Consider the following 24051-nt stretch of genomic DNA (forward strand, 5'->3'; position numbering starts at 1 on the left):
AGTTTATTAAATATGTCATTTATTGTTTCTTTACTCAAGGAAGAGAGGTTACACAATATGAAATATGCATCATAACTCTACAATTTTAAAAAATTGGAATGCAATTTCTCAGAGATGGCATCAACTCTCCACACTATTTAAATATTTCTGGAATTATTATCTGACAGCCAAATTTGGCAAAATAATTGCCAATAGATGCCATGCCTGCGCAGATAGGGCTAGTGAGATCAGCTAGCCACGAAAGACATCAGAATGCATCTACGCATGTGCTTCTGCGTCACCACATTTAATGCAGTGAAATCAGTGTTGGTGCAGACTACTCTATCTTTATTTAGCATTAATTTGGCTTGGCTGTTTCCACTTGGCATCTTCCATTGTTCTAGCATTCTGTAATCTCCTTGTTACAGTTGCATACCTACCAATTGGTCATTGGATGAAGAGACAGCAGCTGATTTTCTGAAACTAATCTTACTCTAAAGACTCTCCTTCTACCTCCTTGTTACGTATGGAGTTAGGAGTATGGGCTGCCCCTTTCAGAGAAAGAGTTAGATGACCCAGACTGACCCAAGCTCCTCAGTCTAAGTCCAACTGTGTAGTTGCAAAGACATAAAATAAACTGGTTCAAGTTTCTACAGACCTATCTTGTGGTCTTTTTATAATTAGACACAATAACTAGCGAATCTACCAACAAGGAGAGGCCTGGATTTCAATGCAACTTTCAAAATGCAAACTTGGGAGTTGGCAGCCAGGGGAGCAACACAGTTGAGTGTCAGTACCCAGACATATAACAGTGGAAGCTCAGAAGAGTGTGGTACCAACCACAGAATGCTGGCAATGTGGCAAGTTTTGCCACAAGGAGTCAACGTGTTGGACTCAAGATGCCCAGTGCTGCAAATGTCGAAGCAAGTGGACCATACTGTCCAAAATTGTAGGTTACAAACCAAACAAGAGCAGTGGAGTCAAAGAGAAACAATCCTGAGAACAAGACATCGGAACATGCCACCAGCCAGGGAGTAGACACACAGTCAGCTGGGTCTGCAGAAGCAGCAAAACGGCCAGAGTCAGGAGAGCTTTGGTTAAACAACTATTGGTACAGGGTGAAGCTAATTAATTTGGGAACAACCAAGAAACAGAGGGGAAGACAGTAAAAATGAAAGTGGATACGGGTGTAGCGGTGTCTCAGATTCCCGAATCCATCTTCAGAGAGAAGTTAAGGGCGCTATCATTGAAGCCTGCCAAGATTATATGACAGACATACACTGAACAAGTGGTGCCACTAAAGGGTTATGAACAGGTGAAAGTACAGTTAAGGGACCAGTGTGCAGAATTACCATGATATGTAGTAAAAGGTGAATACCCTGCATTATTTGGATGGGGAAATGAAAGGAGTCAAACCCAAAGTTATCACGACAGCCAGCATGATGCCTTGCCTTATGGGATTGGCGCTGTATTGACATATATCTTACTGAATGGAGAGGAAAGGCCCATTGCATTTGCATTGAAGTCACAAAAAAAGTTGGAGGAAAATTATACCCCAGTGGAAAGAGGATTGGGCATCGTTTTTGGTGTTAAGAAGTTCATCCATTTCCTTTAGAGCAGGTACTTTGTGCTGCTACCCAACCAGATACCTCTAACTTCACTTATGGCCCATATAGGGGAATATCATTAACAGTGGCAGCATGGCTGCAGAGATGGGCAGTGGTTCAGTCAGCCTACTCAAATGAAATCAGCTACTGACAGTCAGAGAAACATGGCAATGCAGATGCCTAGTCAAGGCTGCTACTACCAGGGATATTGTTGTTCCCAACTGGGACCTGAAAATCACAATTTTCCCAGGAAGACAAGGTGCTGGTGTCAACAGGTCAGGTGCAGAACGCTATCCAGAACAATCCAGTTTTGAACCATGTAGTGGACCTAGTCCTGAAAAGGAGGACCAGTCATAGTAACCTCCCAAAATCATGCCCTTATCTGTTCAAGAGGTGGAAGCTATCCATATCAGACAGGTGTCTGTTTCGGTGAATGAGAGTTGTTATTCCTCGCCCTTGAAGAGGAAAGACCCGAGTAAAAGTGCACCATGAACACCGCGGCATGGTGCAAATGAAGAAAATAGCCAGGACTACTTTTGCTGGCTGAACGTGGACTTCCAGATTGAGGAGAAAGCGGGTTCATGCAAAGTTTGCACACTACTGAGGATAGTACCATTGTAGTTCCCCCTTCACCCACGGGAATGGCCTCAAACACTGGAGCTATGGATTCACACTGCTTTTGTGGGACTAATAGAGGGACTGATGTTATGGTTGGTTGCGAATGCCCACTGCAAGAGGCCTGAAGTGCAGTTTCCTGAAGCCCAGGACCCTAAAGAAAATAGAGATTGTCTTTCAGGAATAGTCATCCCTGAGAGACTGATCATGTTACTGTAAACTATGGAAGGGTTGTCGTTTTCTCCACTGTTTTTGTGGTATATGACAGAGTATGTACTGCCTTTTAAAACAGCAGGTCAGGTTATCCAAAATGGGGAGCTTGAGCCAGTCTAAGTCCAACTGTACAGCTGGAAAGACTTAAAATAAGCTGCTCCAGGTTCATGTTTCTTGTGGTCTTTTTATAGATAGACCCAAACATGATACTCTCAACATCAGAATAACTTTGCTGCCTGAGCTGCTTCCTCTCCAGCTCTTTCCTGGCTCATGTTGATTCTGTCCAGAATACAGGTGGCAATGCCTGTCAGTCCATTACACTGTCTGTTTTGGTCCCTTCTGATTCTCATTTTCTTCCTTGTTGAATTTTTAAATGATCTAACTCACTATAGAACTTCCTAGAGGTAATGTTTGAACCTTCTGCAATTTTTATGGGTATTTCTCTCGCTTCACCTTTGCACATTGCTAAGTTTGTGCTTCCTTTCCAGGAATTATATACCAAGTGGACAACTGGTAAATCTAAACAGGAACATTTTATGCTCACACCTCCACAGATGGTTGTAGACTGGACTCAAAGTCTGCCTGACCAACTCCCTTAAAGGGTCAGCCCCCATCACCCCCCGCCCGCGCCTCAACTACACGAAGAACACACGTGTGCTCTTTGTATTCCCTCAATGTGCCATTTGAATCGTTTGCAGTCTATTTCTTTGTCGAGGAATGGGGTATACACTCGAGTCAAGAACACAGCGTTTACATGCATTATTGGAACATTTCCAGATACGTTGAATGGGAGAAACTCTTACACCCTAAAATAATTTAATAACATATACCATTCAACACAAAACGTGAACATACAATTACATTTACTACTAAATGATCATGTTAAAAATATCAAAACAGTACAATTATACACTGTATACAGAGAAATCCGAAGGCTGAAAAGCAGTATCTATTCATACCACATCAGATTATTTGGCAGGTATACTTCAGCTCACCTGTAATTTGAAGTTCAACATACTTCCGTTTCTCTACCCTCCCGTTCCTTCTAACCTGAGAGAAGCCACAGATACCTTCTGATATATTGCCCAAATCAATATTATTTATGCTTACACCAGACTGCAATTTTCTGTGAACTCCACAAACATAAGGCATCTAGTAAAAGCAACTGTAGTCACCGGAAGGGCCAAAAATCACAAGCCCAGATTTACAGCCCCAACCAGAGAAAGGCAGATACCCCCCATCCCTCTACACCCAAATTGTCCCTAGTTCTGGCTATACAGCAAGAATTTCAGTCAACTTTATTCTTTTCTAAATCAGAACTGTATACAAGTACTCAGATTGGCTTGTGTTTTGCTTTCAGTGGGATTAAGATAAACATTTCCAGAATCACTAACAGATATAACCTGCAAATGCTGTATTTAAATTTCACACACTTCTTTCAATTCCATTTAAAACTGCTACAATCTTATGAAAACTATTGCTCAACATGATTAAAATACAATGAAACTATTTTGCAAACAAGATTCGAAATTCATACCTGTGCATAGGAGCCAATTATATGGCTTTGAATTTCATCCATTGTGTCTGTCCCATAAGAAACTGTGCCCAGGTGGAGACGTTTGAATATCATCTCATTTTGTGTAAGGGTTCCTTAAACAAACACAGGAGAGTTTAGTAGTACAACAGTGTCTAAATTCACTCGCAGTTCCGTTATACTTTTCAACAAGAAATTAACATGAACTTGAAAAATGACTGATACAAATAACTGCTCGGTATGATGCACACCAGCTTCAAAATTATGAATTAATAATAATTAATACATTTCAATTCCTTAACCAAGAATTCATTAATGAATGTTTAATGAAAACATTAGTGCACTTCTTTAGTATTTAGCTAACTTTCCATAAAGTGTGCACCAACCATAATCAGCTTTAACTATGAAAGAATCATTTCAAACATAAACACACACGAATCCAAAACAATAATAAAGAATTAGAAGAGGTAAAAATTGAGAAAATATTTTGATATCCTAAGACAGAAAAGTTGGACAGTTATTAACTCTCTTGGTTTGCTTCTGCTGTATTGCAGCTGTTGCCATGTGAGACATTGTTACAGAGCAAACTGCAAAGTTCAAATCTTCACTATTTCAACTTTGGTCACCAGAATAGCTGGTAAAAATCACCACTATCTTGCCCTCACCCCAAATAAAGTCTCAGACCATTGCGATTAAAACAGAAAATTAAGTAACAAGTAACTAGCTGTCTTAACTATGGCTTTGAAATTGCAGAACAGAAGCAAGTCCCTCAAGAGTTAAGAAATTTCCATACGCACCCTGATGAAATAAAACTATGAAAGATGGCAACTATAAGTAGAAAGTGAATACCAGAGCTTCTTGTTAACCTAGTCTTTAGTTTATAAGATTTCCTGCTTCCTAGCAAATTCCTTGGGTCTGCTTCATACTCTCAATTGAATACAAATAGTCAAGCAAATTATTCAGAGGACTCCTCCAGGATCTCTCTAACCAGTTGGACAGATATGCACACCAACAGGGCAGTGATTTGTCTAACCAATTTTTCCCTTCAAGAAATTTAATAATGGAGAGAATAGTCATAATGCTTTTGTTTTGTATTAAAACAATGAAAAGTAAATTATTTTTCTATTTAGAGTCCTATTAAATAAATGAACCATGTACTTTAATATCATCTTTTTGTCAGTTCTTCATTTTTAAAGGCATCAGGTGGTCACTTGTTATGATCCTAAGCAACGTTATTACCGGGCAAGTAGGATCACAGACAGAAACTGATAGATCACATTTTGGTTTTTAATTAAGTGATCCCATCAAAAATAAGTGCACAATGTTGCAGATTTTACCTTAACAATAAAACAGAAGTTTATTAACAAAAAAAACTAAAATAAGTAAACCAAATCATCTAGTTATATTTTTACTGTGTTTAAGAATCTTTGAATTTGTGTCATAATCCCATTAATCCCCAAACACTACATAAATGGAAAAAATCCTAGCTTTTGTACAAAAACACACCCCTGGTACAGTAGTTAAAGGTCTACAACAAACAGAAATTTACCTAAGTCACAAATACCCAAAAAGGAAAAATGAAATGAGTCAACCATGGCAAATTAAAGTTAATATAGTATTAGGTGAAATGAAGTGGCTGATAAAGATGTCAAAAAAAGTGGTAAGCATGAAGATTGGGAGGAATTTAAAACCCAAAGGAGAGCCAAGTAGCTAGGAATATACTAATTCATACTCCTCCAGTCCTATGGGCATTAATTTTATTTACTAATCACTTGTGAAAAACCTGAAAATCCAGGAAGGGAAAAGAAAATGTGAATTCAAAGACTGATTCATTGAAGGCCTGAGCAAAAGAAAGGGGCAAGGGAATATGAATGCGAGCTAGTGAGAAACAAAAGCAAATTGTTAAAGTTTCTTCAGGTATTAGAAAAGCAAAACATCATCCAGGACAAATGTGGGTTATTAAAAGATGAAGTCAGGAGAATTTATAATGGAGAATAAGGAAATGACAGAGGAACTCAACAATTACTTTGCATCTGTCTTTACAGAAATTCTCCCAGAAAAACTGGATAAACAATGGATTTGTAAAACCAAGGAACCAAAATAATTTAATATTGTAAAAAGGTAGTACTTGAAAGGCTAATTGGATTGAAGGTTGATATCTGGACTGGATGAGATATCCCAGAATCTTGAAGTAGTGCCTAGAGTGTTAGCGAATGCATTGGTGGGTTTATTTCAAAATTCTAAAAGATTCTGAAAAGTAGCAAATGCAACCCACAACTGAAGGTGACAGGAAGAGAGAAAGTGGAGAACTACAGACCTGTCAATTTTGTCACAGTAGGGAAAACGTTCGAATCTATTATAAAGGATTTAGTACCAGGATACGGAGAAGAGAATGATAAAAAAAATGGACAGTCATAGAAATGTACAGTACGGAAACAGACCCTTCAGTCCAATTTGTCCATGCCGACCAGACATCCCAACCCAATCTAGTCCCACCCACCAGCATCCGGTGCACATCCCTCAAACCCCCATCCATATGTCAATATGGATTTGTGAAAGGGAAGTTTTTTCATGAAGATGGTAGGTGAAGTTCAACACAGAAGTAGGAGGTAAAATACTTTGGTACAAAGAATATCGAGAAACACAAGAAAATAAAGGATTAGATAGAAGAGAACAACCAAAAATAATGCATTTGGATTTTCAGAAAGTTTGTCATAAGGTCCTATGCAAGCAATTTGTAAATTAAATTAGTGCCCATGGGACTGGGGGAGTATCAATTAATATAGATTGAAAATTTATTAACAATTGGGTTAATTTTCATTAAGACTGGGGCTGGTGCCAGATTCTAGAGAATTGCAAAACCTTTGTTCAAAAAACAAAATTGAGGACAAGCCTAACAATTACAGACTAGTCAGTTAAACATCAGTGGTTCTTCTTGAGACAATTTCCTGTAATAGAATTAACTGTTAATGGAAAAATGTGAATTAATTACAAAAACCAGCACAAGCTCCTTAAACAGAAAACCACATTTAACTAATTTGCTGCTGTTTTGGAAGACACAAGAGAGTGTACATGGATTTCCAAAAGACAGTCAACCAAATGCCACACAATAGATTTGAGAGACAACTTTTAGCTCAGAATAAACTGGACAGCAGAAAATGGACCCAACTTGGCTGATGGATCGGAAACAGAGACTAATGGCTAATGGATACATTTCAGCCTGGATGATGATTTATAGTGGAGGTCCTCAGGGGTCCACTTTGGGACCCTTGCTTCTCCTGTCATATTAATGATCCAGATTTTGAGTGTAAGAAAAAATTTCCAGCTTTGCAGATGATGCAAAATTTGTGAGCATTATAAACTGTGATAAGTACAGTGTAAAACTACAAAAGGATATTGACAAGTTGGTGGAGTAGGCAGGTAAGTGACAGATGAAGTTCATGATGCAGCTTAACAGGACATTAGAGAGGCCTTTTAGAATATCGCATTCAATTCTGGTCTTCCTGCTATAGCAAAGTAGTTGTTAAACGTGAAAGGGTTCAGAAAAGATATACAGGGATGTTGTTGGGATTGGAAGGCTTGAGCTTAGACAGAGGCTGAAAGGGCTGCAGCTTTTTCCCTTGGAATATCGGAGGCTGAGAGGTGACCTTATAGAAGTTTATAAAATCATGAGGGGCATGGATTAGGTGAATAGTCAAAGTTTTTTCCCAGGATAGGGGAGTGCAAAACTAGAGGGCTTAGGTTTAAGATGAGAGAAGCAAGATTTAAAAGGGACCTGAGGAGCAATATTTTCACGCAGACATTGGTGTGTGTGTGCAGAACAAGTTGCCAGAGGAAGTGGTGGAGGCGGGTACAATTAAACCATTTAAAAGGCATCTGGATGGTTACATGAATAGGAAGAGTTTAGAGGGATATGCTGGCAATGGACCTAGATTAGTTTAAGATATCTGGAAGGCACAGATGAGTTGGACAAAAGGGTCTGTTTCAATGACGTATAACTTTAAGACTCTACAACAGAAGTGTGTAGCAAAGTATTTGAGACCTAGATGTTAAATATGCATACGTTTTGAAAGTGATGGGATAGGTACAGCAAGCAGTTGAAAAGACATGCACTATAGACAGTACAAGAAAAAAAGAGGTTATGTTGAACTTGTATAGAACAGTCGTTAACCCTCAGCTGGATTACTGTTCTGGACATTACACGTTAGGAAGGATGTACATACATTGAATTGAGTGCAAAAAAGAGGTTTACAAAAATGGTACCATGGATGCAAAACTTCAATTATGAGCATAGATTGGACGAGTTGGGCTTTTTGGGGGGGAGAAAGTTAAGTTGAGATTTGATAGGATGTTTTCAAAATCATGAAGGGGGTGGATAAAATAGATAGGAAGAACCTATCCCCACTTGTTGAAGGATCTAGAATCAGAGGGCACAGATGCAAGGCAATGTGATATAACTAGCTGTCAGAGATAGTTGTCAGTGTCATAGAAACTGGTTTAATTGAGGAAGATTCAATTAGGGTATTCAAGAAGGCATCAGATGATGATTTAAATAGTAACAGTACTCAGGGTTATGAGAAAAAGACAGGAAAATAGCACTAAGTCATATTGTTCATTCAGCGAGCCAGGAAAGGCACAATAGGCCGAATATCCTCTTTCTGCACCATAACAGTTGTGTAATTTTGAGATTCATAATGTAGGAGTAAATGAATAATTCTCAAAATGTTTTTAGTGGGATACCACCAGGATCAGTGCTAGGTCTACAGCTGTTCACAATGTATATAAATCACTTGAGTGGTAGGTGGGGAACCAATTGTTACATTTCAACCCAGTTTGGTGTCACTAAGTTTGAAAGTGTAAGTTGAGTATGATGCAAAGAGACTTCAAAAGAGACAGGTTAAACAATGGGTTCGAATATGGAATATGGGATATGACTTAGTTAAGTTTTAAATTATTTGCTTTGTAGAAAAATAAAAGGCTTTTTGTTAAACGAAGAGGGATGAGAATGTGCGGGTGATCAAAGGAACCTGCATGTCCCTGTCATGAGTCACTAAAAGCTTGCATGCAGGTGCAAAAAGTAGTTTTTCCAAGGCAAGTTATACGTTGACCTTCATCGCAAAGGGATGAGTACAGAAGTTGACTTGCTGAAATTGTGCAGAATTCTCAACAGTCGTACAGCACAGAAAATGTACTGAACCATGATGAAACCCAACTTGATATATCATGTTGAATTTTGGCTTCCTTATCAAAGGATGGATATCTAAGGATGGGCAGAACGTAGGCTCAGTGGCTAGTACTGCTGCCTCACAAGGCTAGGGACCCAGTTTCGATTCCACCCTTGGGTGACTCTCCAGATGGAGTTTGTATGTTCTCCCATTATTTGCACAGGTTTCCACCTGGTGCTCCAGCTTCCCTCCACAGTCTAAAAATGTGCAGGTTAGGTGGATTGACCATGATAAATTGCCCTGGAATGTTCAGGGCTGTGCAGCTTAGGTGAATTAACCATGGTATGGAGATTGCGTCGGGGGATTGCTGGAATGCTACTCGGAGGTTTAGTGAGACTCAATAGGATGAATGGCATCTTTCCACACAATAAGGATTCTACAATTCTATATATTTGCCATAAAGGGACTACAATGCAAGTTCACCAGACTATTCTCTAGGATGGTAGCATTGCCTTACAGGGAGAAATTGAGGAAACTGTGTATACATCCTATAGAACTTTGATAAGTGAGAGGTGATCTTATTGAAACTGACAAAATTCTTTGAGTGTGATAGGGTGGATATAATTGAGATGTTTATCCTGGCCATTGAGTCAAAAATGTGAAGAATTAAGCTAAGGATAAGGAGTAGGCCATATGAGACTTAGCTGCGAAGGAATTTGTTCACTTGGGAAATGCTGAAACTTTGAAGTTGTGGTGTGGAAACTCATCATTGAGCATGCTCATGATAGAGTTTGATAGATTTTTGATGACTAAAAATGTCACAGCATATGGAGGTGATGTATGAAAATGCAAATGAGGTAGTTGACCAGCCACGACCTAACTAAATGGCAGAGCAGGTTCAATGGGCTGAATGGTCTACTCCTGTTTCTATGTTCCTAACAAGAGAGGTCAACTCAAGCTTAGGTATTGCCAATATACTACATAAGATTTCTCTGGCAAATAAAATTTGTAACATCATAGGGCACACTTCTATGTAAGAAAGAAAACTGGACTTCAGATTCAGTCACTAATATATACTGATTGATTTTGTTTCCCTGTAAGACACTGTCCACAGATAATATTTTCTATTCCAACAAATGGATAACATGAAGGCAAGTTCACTTTACAGTGAAAAATAGCTTTAGCAATAATTACATGCATTAATCGCCTACTCTTCCCTAAAAACATTTACTGGCACATACATAACACTACATAGTCATAGGTAGTTACTAGATTTCTTCCTCTTGGTAAACCTCCAAGTAATCATAAGCTCTTTCAACAAGATTCCCAACGGCATCAAGAGTAAACAGAGTTATTATATGGAGTCTCCTGCTCCCTTCTATGATGAGTGCACCTAAGATGGAATTCTGTTGTATTCCCAAAGCTATTATTATAGGAAATTCCATTCTCCCTTAAATACAAGGCTTTTAGCGTGCATATGGCATACAGCAGTGACCATTCCATCAGAAAGCCAATATGATGAGTGATAAGATGTTAAAACTGCACCTGAAAATAACCATATCCCCTGTTTTCAGCAATCATAAAAGAACTAATGCAATTAACAAAAAAAACCTCCAAAATTATTTTTGTTGCACATCATTCATGGAATCATGCCACTAATGAAGAAATGAACCGGTATTTAAACACCATCTTTCATGCTCTCAGAACCCTATAAATGTTTCACAGTCAATTATGTTATAGCTTATGCCGCAGGCTATTTGCATACAGGTTGGTAGCCAATGTAAAATAGAAAATGCTGAAAACACTCAGCAGGTTAAGGAACCTCTGTGGAGTATCTTCCTTAACAAATTATCCTGTTCAAAAGATAAATATAGGACATCAGGATATTAAACAAGTTGGGTAAGAAAATAAGCAATTAGGAGATCACAAAGAGGCTGCAAAGGGATAAAGTCAGCTCAAACAGGTGGGAAAGAACGTGGCAGATAAAATACAATGTCAGGAAGCATGAAGTTCGCTATTTTTGTAGGGAAAATGACAATAGAATACCTCTTTAGTACTGGGAAATGTTTCTATTCTGACGCAGTTTAAAAGTATAATGTGCAATTAGGAAAGTAAATGCTATGTGAGCATTTATTCCAAAAAACGTTACAGCAAAGAGATCTCAGCACAATTAAATAGGGCATGAGCAAGGGCAAACTTGGTGTACTGCGCAGAGTTTTGGTGTCTTAACAGGTTGGCCATACAGAAAATGGTTCTGCTGGTTGTGAAGTCAATAACACGAGGTTAATTTGTCAGAATATGGGGTCAATCATCTGGGACTGAGATGAAGAGAACTTTGTTCACTCAAAAGTTGTGAATGTTCAGAATTCTCCATAACAGAGTGCTGTCGACCCCCAGTCTTTAAGAATATTCAAAACAAAGGAGATAGCGTTCCTAAGGGAGTTAAGGAATATTAGGAGAGTTTTGGAAGGTATAGTTGAGTTAGAAGATTAGACATGAGCATGGTGAATGACAAAGCAACATCATAGAACCAAATTACTTATTCCTGCTCTTTTTACGTATGTAGGAGAGCCAATCTCCAATTCCTCAACACTGCTAAAGGATCTTTAACATACTAGTAAATAGGCAGGGCCTTAGCTTGCGAAATTGCTACCACACTAAATTTAACTGGTGCCCCTGGCAATATCACATTCCTTCAAAACTGCACAAAAGCCCGAGTAATGTGAAATCCTTGGATTGACAAGACAACAAGATGTAGGAGTAGAAGTAGATGTAGATCATGCAGCTCTAAACCTGTCCCATTCAATGATATTATGGCTAATCTGATAATTGTTAACTTTACTTTCTTGCATTTTATCCATACTCGTCAACTCCTTTACTGATTAAAAATATGTATGCCAGTCTTAAAAGGTACTTAATGATATAGTCTCTGCAATAAAGAATTCCACAAGTTTTCTACCTTTTGAGAAGAAATTCCTCATGTATTAAATGTGCAATCCCTTACTCTGAGATTACGCCCTCTGGTCTCAGAATCTCCCACTAGGGGAAATGGCCTTTCTGAATCATCCCTGCCAAATTCCCAAGGAATCATTTATATCTTAATAAAGTTGCTTCTCATTCTTCTAAATTCCAACAAATAGAGGTCTAACATGCACAACCTCTCCGAAAACAGTTCCTCCATACCTGGTATCAGCCTAATGAAATTTCACTGGACTGCCTCCAATGTCATATAAATTTTGTTGGATAAGGAGCTCAAAACTGTTCACAGAATCCCAGCTATGTTCTGACTAATACCTTGCATAGGTTTAGCAGAACCTCCCTACTTTAATACTTCATCCTCTTTGACGTGAAGACATTCCTTTCCTATTACCCACTTAACTTTTATGTTAGCTTTTTTGGGATTCATGGGTGAGGACTATCAAATGATTCTGGTCCATAGCATTCTGTAGTCTTTCTCTATTTAAATAATATTCAGCTCTGCTATTTTACCTGAAGTGCATGACATCATATTTTCTCACATTATATTCCATCTGCCAAGTTTTTACCCAATACCAACATGCCCATTTCCCTCTGGACACACTATACATCATCCTCACCCACTTGGTCTCCCACTTATTTTCGTGTCATTCACAAACTTCACTACAGCACATTCAGGCTCTTTGTCCAAGTTAGTTAAAAATATTGAAAACAATATTTAAACCACTCAACCTTGTGACTGAATGTCTGCATTTACTGAATATTCTTAGGACTAGAAACAATAGATTAAGAATTCTAATTTACCAGCGTTTATTGTACTAAGTCATTTCACTAAATTTGCTTCACTTCCAAAACCTCTAATAGGAAATTTTGCAGGATAAAATTTTTAATGAAATTTTGCTTTGTATGAGGGGTTATGTAATGCATTCTATCACTTTTTGGCTACATTAATAGATAAATAAATAATTCACTATCTGGTAAGAGTTTCATGTGTGTTTATCCTAAGATTGCAATTGCCATCATCTACTAAGTACTTCAAGTACAAATCAGTGCAATTCAGTGGTGGGGGTGGAGGAAAGCTGTTACAAGTTCAAAACTAAGGGGTTTTGCAATATAAATTTCATGAATTATATTACATTATGATGTATACAGCATTACAGTTTTGAGATCAAAAATTAATTACAGTATAAAAATGTGTATCCAGGGCACAGTGCATCTGTATGATGGTGTGAAGTGCATTACAACTGTACGAATCAAGCTGGATGGACCAGATGGTCTTTAACCTGCTATACTTCCTATGTTCATATACACTAGCTTCATTCAGCAACCTGAAAGCATATTAATCATTTGGCTGAAAACAACTTAAATACAGCATTGAACATTAAGTCAATGAATCATTTAACTGATCACTATACCAATATGCAGTTTAGCCTTTTCATTAGAATTCCCTTGATGTTAGTTATTTATTAAGAGAAAATGCGTAAATGATGTACATGAACACATTTCTGTGCTGACACCTGTAAAAAGAATGCCAATTTTTAATGTGCCAAGTATAATTACTGTTCACAATACCTATTTATCAAAAAAGTTGTTCCAGCTGTTTGCACCACTAATGACTTCATAATACAATAGTGATAAATTCCATTGACATTGGGATTAATTTATTGCATCATTAGGGTTCATCCACAGTTACCATTTAGAAGTTATGAGCTCGCCACTACATTGTTCTTAAACAATAGCATTATCAAAAGCAAGCAGTGGGAAGATTAAAGCTCTATTTGCAGATTAAGTACAAATTATCTGTCCTCCTGTTTCAGCACCATTTATTCATTTATCACATAACGTCTAGTATTTCAGGTCAGTGTCAATATGCTCTGCATCCTCACAGTTAACAGATGTCTTCTCTTGTCAAATGAATTACTTTATGTTTCACGCACTGGTGGTCGCAGATGTGTCACTATAGCAACGTCATTAATTTCAGATCTTACCGGAAACATGCTCTCCAATCAAACCTAATTATACCACATTGCTTTCTTGTCCTACAATAAGGAAACTATAATGTAATTATTGGGACACTTCATTTTCTATTCTGTCGTGGTAAATGAGCAAGCCAAAGTGATGGACGCTTCTTGTCAGAATGCTTACTGATGAAGCACAAACCCAATTTGCAGTCATACAAAGGACTACCTTGCAATTAAGATACACTGTAACATTCCTTCAACCCAACTTAAATTCTATATAGCTACCAAATGTGACTACGTTTTCTGTAACCCAAGAACAACAGAATGCAAAACAACCTTTAACAGGTGCTCACTCTGACCAACGCACATTTTGGTCAATGAACAAAGTGGAAATTGCAACATCACATGGAATTCAGCCCAAAGCTTTTGGATTCTCTCACCCTTTTTCAAATAATCTTGACCAGCTCGTACAAGTTACGATAACAATCAAGTGGCCAAAAGGAACCAAAACTCTTGCAATTTAATACTTGACTTTAAAAAAACCCATAAAAGTACCAAATCCGCAATAACTTTTGACCTATGTGGGACTAGTTGCAGTTCAAATAAACAAAATTTCTTCAAAGAAGCTAATGTGCAATTATTTTTTGGATTTACTGTATTAGGAATGGTTAACAAATCACAAATACAAAACCAACTTGTATTTAAGTCAAGCCACAATTGCAAGAGGTGTCATAATACAGAAAAGCACCTAAAGCTCTACACAGAAAAGTGTGTTGAAAAAAATATATGTTGAACCAAAGGAGAGGGGAGATTTAGCAAGGGCAATATATGGCATGGTCAGAGGGATAATTCTTATGGAGTATCCGAAAGGGAGAGAGAGATAGGTGGGTTGCAATCAGGTAATACCAGAAAATGTGGCCTAGGTGGTTGAAGGTATAGCTACCAATTTTGAGATTGCACAAGAGGTCGATACAAAGTAAGAGAAGTTGTAAGGTTTGATAGGATTACAAAGATCGTACAGCAGACCAAGAGATTTTTAAGATTTCATTGACTCATGGCTGGAGTTTTGAAGTAGAGCTATTGAATGATCAGAAACTGGCTGAAATAGTCAAGTTTTGATGAATGACCAAGTGGTATTTGATGCACAACAGGATATAAACACCTGTGATATCAATAAGGTGACATTTATGAAAGGTGACAAAAACAGCATTGAAACAATCCAAACTTGAAGGAGAAAAGTTTGGGAAGAAGGCTTTAGCATAAGAGCTGAAGTACTGGCACATGTGAAAAGTACAATGTTTTTATGATGCAAATGATATTACACCAAAACACAAGCTTAGGGCTGAATTAGATGTCAGGTTTCAAAGACAGACGTTCAGCTCCAGACAATACCTGGGAAGAGAAAGGAATTAGTATTTGTTTTAAAGCTAATACCTTTGTTCCATTTAGCTCAGAGGTTGCAATGCAGTGCATGCATGAGAGCCACAATATCTCTATACGTGGATAATAGTGGTATGCAGATGAAAGTGGTGAATGGTGCAAAGAGAAGCTACTGCTGCACGTACTTAGACTGTGATCTAAATGTATAAAAGTGAAACCAGATTGAAGGTTTACACTGGTGTATAGAAGAGATAGATTCTAAGAAGGTGGCACAGCTGGCCATGGTAAAAGCTGCAGGGACAATGTTTTATAGCCAGAGTAGATTTTTCAAACTGTGATGAGAGATATTCGGATGCTATAGCAAAGGCCAGGAATGCTATTAGAGATATCTGTAAGAGGAATTGCAAGAGGAGTCACAAAGAACATTTACTGCGACTATGGTGAATTACCCTTTTCTGATGGCTTTGTAGTTTTTGACATTGTTAGCAGTCCAGGGACAGACAATAAACACCAACATTAACACCAGCTCCCACATTCCTAAATTATCTGCATGACATTGGGGAAGTGAAAATTTTCAACTTTGAAAAAGAAAATTAGGCTGGAAATGGAAATTTAAAATAACAGTGGAAAAAAACAGGTTGAAGAATGGTTGAAGATAAAGGACTTGAAAAGGAAGGCAAACCATACTTTGAGAGGAATACATTTACAATATACATTATTATGGGTGACAACAGGAGAAGCTATTGATTGGTATTAGGGTTTAGTTTTGCTCTATAGAATGAGGGATAGAATCAGGAAATGTGAGTGAAAGAAAAAACACAGGTTAGGAACACACAAGACTCATTGGTAACTTAGTGAGATGATGATGAAAGTTATAGCCAGGAAACAGGCAGTGTGACTCTCCTGGCTTGATGAACATTTGGCAATTATCCAACGTAATATTATGAATGGCAAGTTCCTTTTTTGGTGCGCGAAAAATATTTTGGAGGCAAATGGGAGAATGGGCAGCGATTGTTGATCCACAGCAGAGTCCAGGCATGCAAAAGAAAGAAAGAAAGACAGTAGAACATTGGGGAGGTTAGCCCTCACTTGATATGTAGGAAAATAAGGGAAAAGCGGATTTGATCATGGAGCTTGATAAAAAGCACTGACAAGAGTCTTTGTGTGTGTTTTGAAGGATGGCAAAGGAGGCAGTTGACTTTTACACAGCTGTTAAATAAAAAGGTTCACAGAACTATAATCATAATACTCTACACAACAATTCAAAAAGCAGTAGATTGTATTTGCAGTCGATGATGCTGGTCAGAACAAAGGAAAATATGCACACTGAGGAAATATTTTAAGCACTTCAGAAAAGACTTGATCCACTGGCTGTTTAAATGTGATTTAAATAGTCACAAGGCAGCTAAAAACAAAGACCATGACTGCCTAACATTTCTAATTGCATTCACGTTGGTTTACATTAATAAAATTAGTTCAAATTTTGATAAATCTCCCTCAAAAGGAGTGAGAAAGCCATTTAAAAATTCTTTTAATCAAAATTTCTAAGAACTAATGCTGCACTTTTTGTGCATTTCTGAATTTGTCCACAATATTAAATCACCAGCTATGTCATTACATTCAGTATCGTTCAACATATCAGACATTTGAAAGATGCGCAGTTATTTAGTCTATCGCAAGTTAGAAGCTACAGAATATCAGAATCATGTCACAAGCTCTGAAGTTTACCTGTCTTATCTGTTAACAAATAAACTAAACGTCCCAGTTCTTCTGGTATTGTGCTCGTCCGGACCAATGTGCCAGGAATATTATCATCTCTCATGATCATCCAACCATAGGCTGCTTTCCCCATGTCGAGGTTTACCCGTAAACTGTACAAACAGGAAAAAGAAAAGTTAACACTTCAAACCTATTTCAGCTCTGCCTTAAACCCTAAGTCCAACATTGCCAATAATGCCAAGGTTTCCCTGCATTTTCACTTTTAAACTATCAACACATTTTTATAAAGCTAATAAAAAGTAAATTATAATAAGGTGAAGTCAATCATTTAATACAAATTTACTCACGACTAAGGTACTAGAAATGGGAGTGAGACAACATTAGGAGCAAACGACAAATAATTAAAACTGATTTTGAGATTATATATCTCCGTAATCTCTTCCCTAGCTTCCCACAAAGTTGGGGAAACACATGACCAGGTCCTAGGGATTTATCTAGCATCGTGCATTTTATGACCACCTACTCTAAAATATGAACTCTTTTCATGACATTACTACTTATTTCCCCAAGTTCCATCCATGTCCTTCTCCACAGTAAGTACTGACGTGAAATATTCATTACTTCACCCATCTCCTGTGGTTCCACACGCAGCCACATTGATCATTAAGGGGCCATATTCTCCCCCTAGTTACTCTTTTGCCCTTAATGTACTTATAGAATCTCCTTGGATTCTCCTTAACTCTATTTGCCAAAGCTATCTCAGGTCCCATTTTTTGCCTTCCTGATTTCCCTTTTAAATGCACTCCTTCTGCCCTTCTACTCCTCACAGTCCAACGGGACTTTGAGCAGATGGAGTTAAATTTAAATCAATGCAAAGTGCTGCATTTTGGTAAGGCAAACTGGGGCAGGCCTTATCCAGTTAATGTTAGGGCCCTGGGGAGTGTTGGCAAACAAAGAGACCTGGGGGGAGCAGGTTCATAGTTCCTTGAAAATGGAGTCACAGGTAGACAGGGTGGTCGTGGTGTTGTTGGGCACACTTGCCTTTATTGGTCATTTGAAATGTCATGTTGTGGCTGTACAGGATGTTGGAGAAGCCACTTTTAGAATATTGCGGACAATTCTGGTCGCCTTTCTGTTAAACTTGAGAGGACACAGAAATGATTTACAAGGATGTTGCTGGGACTGAAGGCTTTGAGTTATAGGGAGGGGTTGGATGGGTTGGGCTTTTTTCCCCTGGACTGGAGTGACCTTATCGATGTTTACAAAATCACGTGGGATATGGATAGGGTGAATATCAAGGTATTTTTCCAAGGGTAGGGGAGTCTGGAACTAGAAGCCACATGTTTAAGGTGAGAGGACAAAGATTTAGAAAGGACCCGAGGGACAACACTTCATGCAGAGGGTGGTGTATGTATGGACAGAGGAAGTGACAGAGGCATATACAATCACAACATTTAAAAGGCATCGGGATGGGTACATGAATAGGAACGGTTTAGAAGGATATGGGCTAAAAGCTGGCAAAAGGGACGAGATCAGATTGGAATATCTAATTGGCATGGACAAGTTGGACCGTAGGGTCTGTTTCTGTGCTGTATGACACTATGACTCTAAGATATTAAAATTGTTTGAAAGTATAAAAAGGACGACTAAAATAAGCAACATTTGACGTACATGCCACAGAGAACAGGATTCTACACAATACAATTACATGGTTTTTCTCAGTGCATTTTTACTAACTATTATTCCAATAACTACTTTATAGTAATCATTTGTACTCTAAAATTAAAACTTAAGCAATAAATGAATGGCAGGGTCAGGGCATGTGGACAGTTTGTTCACAGCAGTATGATCCTTCTGGGACCATCACATTTTCACTTCTACTACTACAGTTTCATGATAAAGATCAGCTTCCTTCACAACTAGAATTAGGTATGAATTTCAACATTCACGTTTAGTAGGTTGGACAGAATTTTAAAACAAATCTTACCTGATCGGAATGATGTAGGAAAATAATAGAATGAAGCGGAATAGGTAACGATACCAAGGACCCACAAATCCTTGTAAAGCTACCATAACTACTGAAAGTACAACTAGAGCCAAAAACAAAGCCTTCGTCAGTCGATTTAGCTCCAGGTCCAGCAAGCCAACCTACAAAAAAATCAAAATATTTGCAGGTGAATTTAGTTATAAGCCAAATTGTATTTAAAGCCAAAGAGGCTCTGTATCTTTAAAATATTCTAGTTATTTTTATCCTACCTTTTGCATACTCTATAACTATACCACATCACCTTTTTAAAAAAAAATTGATAGTAGGGAATTGCTACACATTCTTCACATCAGATTTGCACTTAGCAGACCAACAAAAACCGAAGCGCACAAAAATTGGAGTAAGGCCATAAAATCACAAATCTTTTGTTTGAACTTCTGATTTTTATAAAGTAACTTATACAGAAGTTTTACATAGGAAAACATTCCAAGAACATAATCAGAATTAAATCACTAATAACTGAGCTAAAGGAGCTACTGAAAACTTGACTAATTTTAAATAGCGTTTTGAAAGGATGAGAGGAATGGAGGGATTTTCAGAGTTTAGAGCTGTATAGTTGAAGGCATAATCATCCATGATGGTGAGTGTGGAGGGATGGGTTCTTAAAAGGTCAGAATTGAGTGAACAGTTTCTGCAGGGCTGTAGAGTTGGAGCAGGATACATTAACAAGATGGAATGAGACCATCCATGTATCCAAATAAGAGTTTGAGAATGGGCACTAGCGGATTGGGAACTGGCAGGTATGCCAGAACATAGGACTACTAAAACTTGATGCAAGCAAGGAAACAGACAAAAAGAGTTTTAAATTAGTTCAGGTTTATGGAGGGTGGAAACTAGTCAGCTTGTCAGGAGAGCCCTAGGCTAGTCTAGGCAGGAAGCAACCAAGCATTGGAGTAGATTTCAATAGATGGGCTTAGGCAACAGAGCCAGAAGAAATCATTATGACAGAGTCAGAGATCTGCAGCACAGAGAAGGCTTTTTTGCCCATCAATTCCGCACTAAACAAACAACAAGCACCTAAGGATTGCATTGCTTGTGGCAATAAAGTATAATCTTGTTTTAATTTCAAAATATTTTGTTCGTAAAAATTGTCTTTATATATAGGAACAAATGTAGTTTGGTTCTGTGCTGTAGCATTTCAAGGAAACAAAGAAACATTGGAGTTGACTCTATCCAAACAAACTAAAGGCATCTCTTACTTGAACCAGACCATTCTTATCTGCATTTGAGACACCATGAGGGTCCAATAACTGAACAGACACCCATTTAACTTCAGCAGGAAGATCTCAGACAACGGCCTTTGCCCATTTCAATAAAAGGTAATACTTCTGGTTGTAGGTCAGCTCTGCAACATCTTGCAGTTAGACATCTACCATTGCATGAGGGAGTTCACTGAACCACTTTTTTCATTGAGGTAACTATAGCTTATTCTCTCTTTCTTAGAAAGTAGCAGGCTGAGCAAGCATATGGTTTCATTAGGATTGCTCACGCCCTCCATGGTGAAGGATGCTACAGTACTGAGTTGAATAGAATTAAATTTATTGTCAAGTGTACCGAGGCACAGTGAAAACCTTTGCCTTGTGAGCAATACAGGCAGATCAGTTAAGTAGCATGGATAAGTAAATAATAGGTAAATAGCAGCAAAAACTAAAAATACAGGTACAGGCAAATGTTAAAAAAATTTGAGAGTCCATACTGCAAGTCAGTTCTTGTTCGTTACCACAACCAAAAGAAATTCCATTCCCTCAAATATCAGCTATTAGGCAACAACACCCACTGAATCATGTTACCTAATATTTGGCATCCTGGCTGCAGTCATATTGTTTTGTTTTGTATCAGTGCTGTGACGTATGCTTTGAGTAACTGGAACGTACCAAAACATTGTTGCCATATGACAGGGTATGTGCCATTCGTGCGAGTGACAATCTATGCACATGTGGGCAGCATGCATATAATGAAAACCTCACTGCCACGCTTCCATTCAATCAGACCATGGTGGAGGAGCCTTGAAGCACCCAGAGTGGGTGCCAGACTTGTCATGGACTTCTGAATACTGCACAACCTCAACATCACGTTGGGACAATCCTCACCTTGAACTTCACAGTGGGCAGTTCAAAGATAGAGCAGGAAGAGTAGGAAGGATAAGGCCTTTCTGGCCAAGTTGCCTGTCAAGAGTTCATCTGAGTGAGAGACAAGTGACTGGGATACAAATAATTCATCACTTACCAACTTCCACTCTTTCCTCTGTGATTTGTGATATAAAGTTTGCTTGGTCGTAATGCAAAAGCAAAGGTATCAGAAAATAAACATATTCTAAACTAAACTTATAAATCAAGTCATGCCATACTGAAAAACAAGTGAGTTCATCACCCTTGTACATTCCCTTAATGTCAGTCCTCCCTGTGCCTCTGTCTACCCTGATGCACCAGCTGAAAATTAAATCATCCCCCAGTAAGGTATGGATATAAGGAATAACTGCAAAACATTTAATGCTTCTAATAGTTCACTATATCGTCATTAATTGCTATGGAAGTTGAAAATGCTACATACAGATCAAAAAATATACATCTCTCCAAGTTTCCATGTTAAACAATTTCCTAGTTGCTAATGTCCAAAAACTGACAAATACGTTCATGTAACTTTTCAAATAAATAGTCATTCCATTGTTGCTTACTTTTTGCAATGGAGAATTGTGAGATGGCAAAAGAAACAATAGATACAAAGAAATTAGAAAACTCACTTTACAAAATATTCAAGTCACAGATCCTTTCTGCACAGAAGGTACGTATTCTTTCCCACAAATCAACTATTTCTCTGTGGTAATGCATATCACACTTCAATAATTCTCTGCAATCCCCCTTTTCATTCACATAGTGACAATATTAAACTGATGACCCTTGCTAACATATTCCTGAAAAGAAGGCATTTGTTCTAACAAAACCTTTCAATATTTAAACTTTCAAAAACATTAAGTAGCAATTTAGCAATCACTGTGGTGGATGAAATAATTCCAGTCTCTCTTTCTAACTATTCCCTGATAACATTCTATTCAATTTACTACACATGATGATCTGCTCAAAGTTCCAGATACTTGAAAGCATAGCCTCTCTAATGTTTTGTATAAATCTATTATTTCATTTTCATTGCAATCTGCCCCAATTTTATAAAACAAAATGCAACTTATTTTAAAAAATAGCTTTATCTACCTGTCTGGTAAGTAATTAATAATGGACATGAAGCTGGGAGCATGGGAGAAAAGGAAGATAAAAACCAGTGGCTTCAAAATGAGGTGAAGGAGGATCCTAAGGGTACGTGAGGTGAAGAGAACAAACTTAATGAATGGAGATCAGAAGAATAGCAGAATACTCAAATAATAATATCAACAGAAGACAAAAGGAGTTCCTTGGAAATGTTATCTATGCAGAAGGGTTGGAGTGTGAGACCACCACTGGAAGAATTAACAGAAGAGGATTAAGAAATTGACAGGGAAGGAAGCAGTTAGACAAATTAAAGGCTGATGAAACCAGAACTTTCAACAAGATCATCCACTGATGCTCGAATCAGAACGTTTAGAAGACCATAGTTGCCCACACTACTTGACATGACACTCAGGCAATGACTGTTCTTCCTGCACTGACACACTCAGGGAATTATACGTTTGAATTTTGAGGGTAATCTATCCTTTTAAATCCTTGAAAATCTTTCTATTGAATTTATATCCCAACTACAGCCATTTTCTCCCCAAACATAGTGCCATAACATTTATTCATTCACATCACCTTAGAAAGGTCCTGGAGGGAATGCAGTATAGACTTGCCAGAATGATACTTGTGATCCAAAATTTAAACTACAAGAGAGGTTTACACAAAGTAGGCTTCCAAATCCTAGAATTCTGGAGGCTGAGGAGCGACTTGATCAAAGCTTGGAAACTATTCAAGGGAATCAACAGGGGAGAGCAAAGCATTTTTTTGTTAGCTGGGAAGTCTCGGACATTATTTAAAAATTAGAACTGGATCCTTAAAGAGTGAATCATGCAAGCACATATATACAAAAGGTAGCGCATGTTTGATGTTTTCTTCCACGAATATTGATACTGGGTCAATTGACAATTTTAAATCCTAGGTTGATAGACTTCTGCAAATTTAAAAAAAAAGTGTAAAGGATAGGGGACCAAGGTGTCTGTATGGAGTTCAGTTCAGAATCAGGCTTGTTGTTAGAACAGGCTCGAGGGAATAAATAGCATAACTGTTGTGTTTGACATCTGTTTGCTGATTCCGCTCACCCAATTGCTTTCCTGGAATCAACAGTCTTAAATAATATTTCTATGTTGGTGGCTGCAGTTATGTATATACATATTTATGTTTGCATTTAATTTCACTAATTAAGTCTGAATCAAAGTTTTAAGATGTAATCCTAGTTGCTTTTATTTCAATTGAACAATTACCCACAGTGGGGAGAGAGAATAATGTGTGGCCAGCTTCAGTAATTCTTCCTTTCAACTGTCTCGCATGTCAGAAATAGCTTATTTTTCAAAACCCTCAGTCATAATTCCAACAATGTTGCCGTTTTGTACAATTTAAGCAATTTGTTTTTGTTTAATTGATTTAAAGTTCTGTTGATCATTTTTTAAAGACGTTTCATAACTATTTGCCCTGTTCATTTTTAATGCATTGTAGTTAAAACCAGAAAGGAAAAAAAAAGTCTCTTATTTTTTCTAGCCGTTCTAGTCAGACCTTATACCATTATTAAAGGGAAATAAACACCAAAACAGAAACGTTTCCCTTAATTATAGAAATAATCAGAAAATTACACCTAACCATTTGTGAAGAAGTAAAACATTCCAAAGGCTTGCCTT

General features: G+C 37.8%; 1 protein-coding gene across 2 annotated transcripts in view; it reads right to left on the reverse strand.

Moving 5' to 3' along the window:
* The window catches only part of atp9b (ATPase phospholipid transporting 9B), a 344153-nt gene that overhangs the window by 75762 nt on the left and 244340 nt on the right, over nt 1–24051 (reverse strand). For both annotated transcript variants that reach the window (XM_072570843.1, XM_072570844.1), the window contains exons 12-14: nt 19137–19297; nt 17159–17301; nt 3952–4064 (exon numbers count right to left, since the gene is read on the reverse strand). In XM_072570843.1, coding sequence (XP_072426944.1) covers nt 3952–4064; nt 17159–17301; nt 19137–19297 — 417 coding nt within the window. The remainder of the gene's footprint in view (nt 1–3951; nt 4065–17158; nt 17302–19136; nt 19298–24051) is intronic.

The sequence above is a fragment of the Chiloscyllium punctatum genome, chromosome 5 (genome assembly GCF_047496795.1).
Source record: "Chiloscyllium punctatum isolate Juve2018m chromosome 5, sChiPun1.3, whole genome shotgun sequence".
NCBI lineage: Eukaryota > Metazoa > Chordata > Chondrichthyes > Orectolobiformes > Hemiscylliidae > Chiloscyllium > Chiloscyllium punctatum.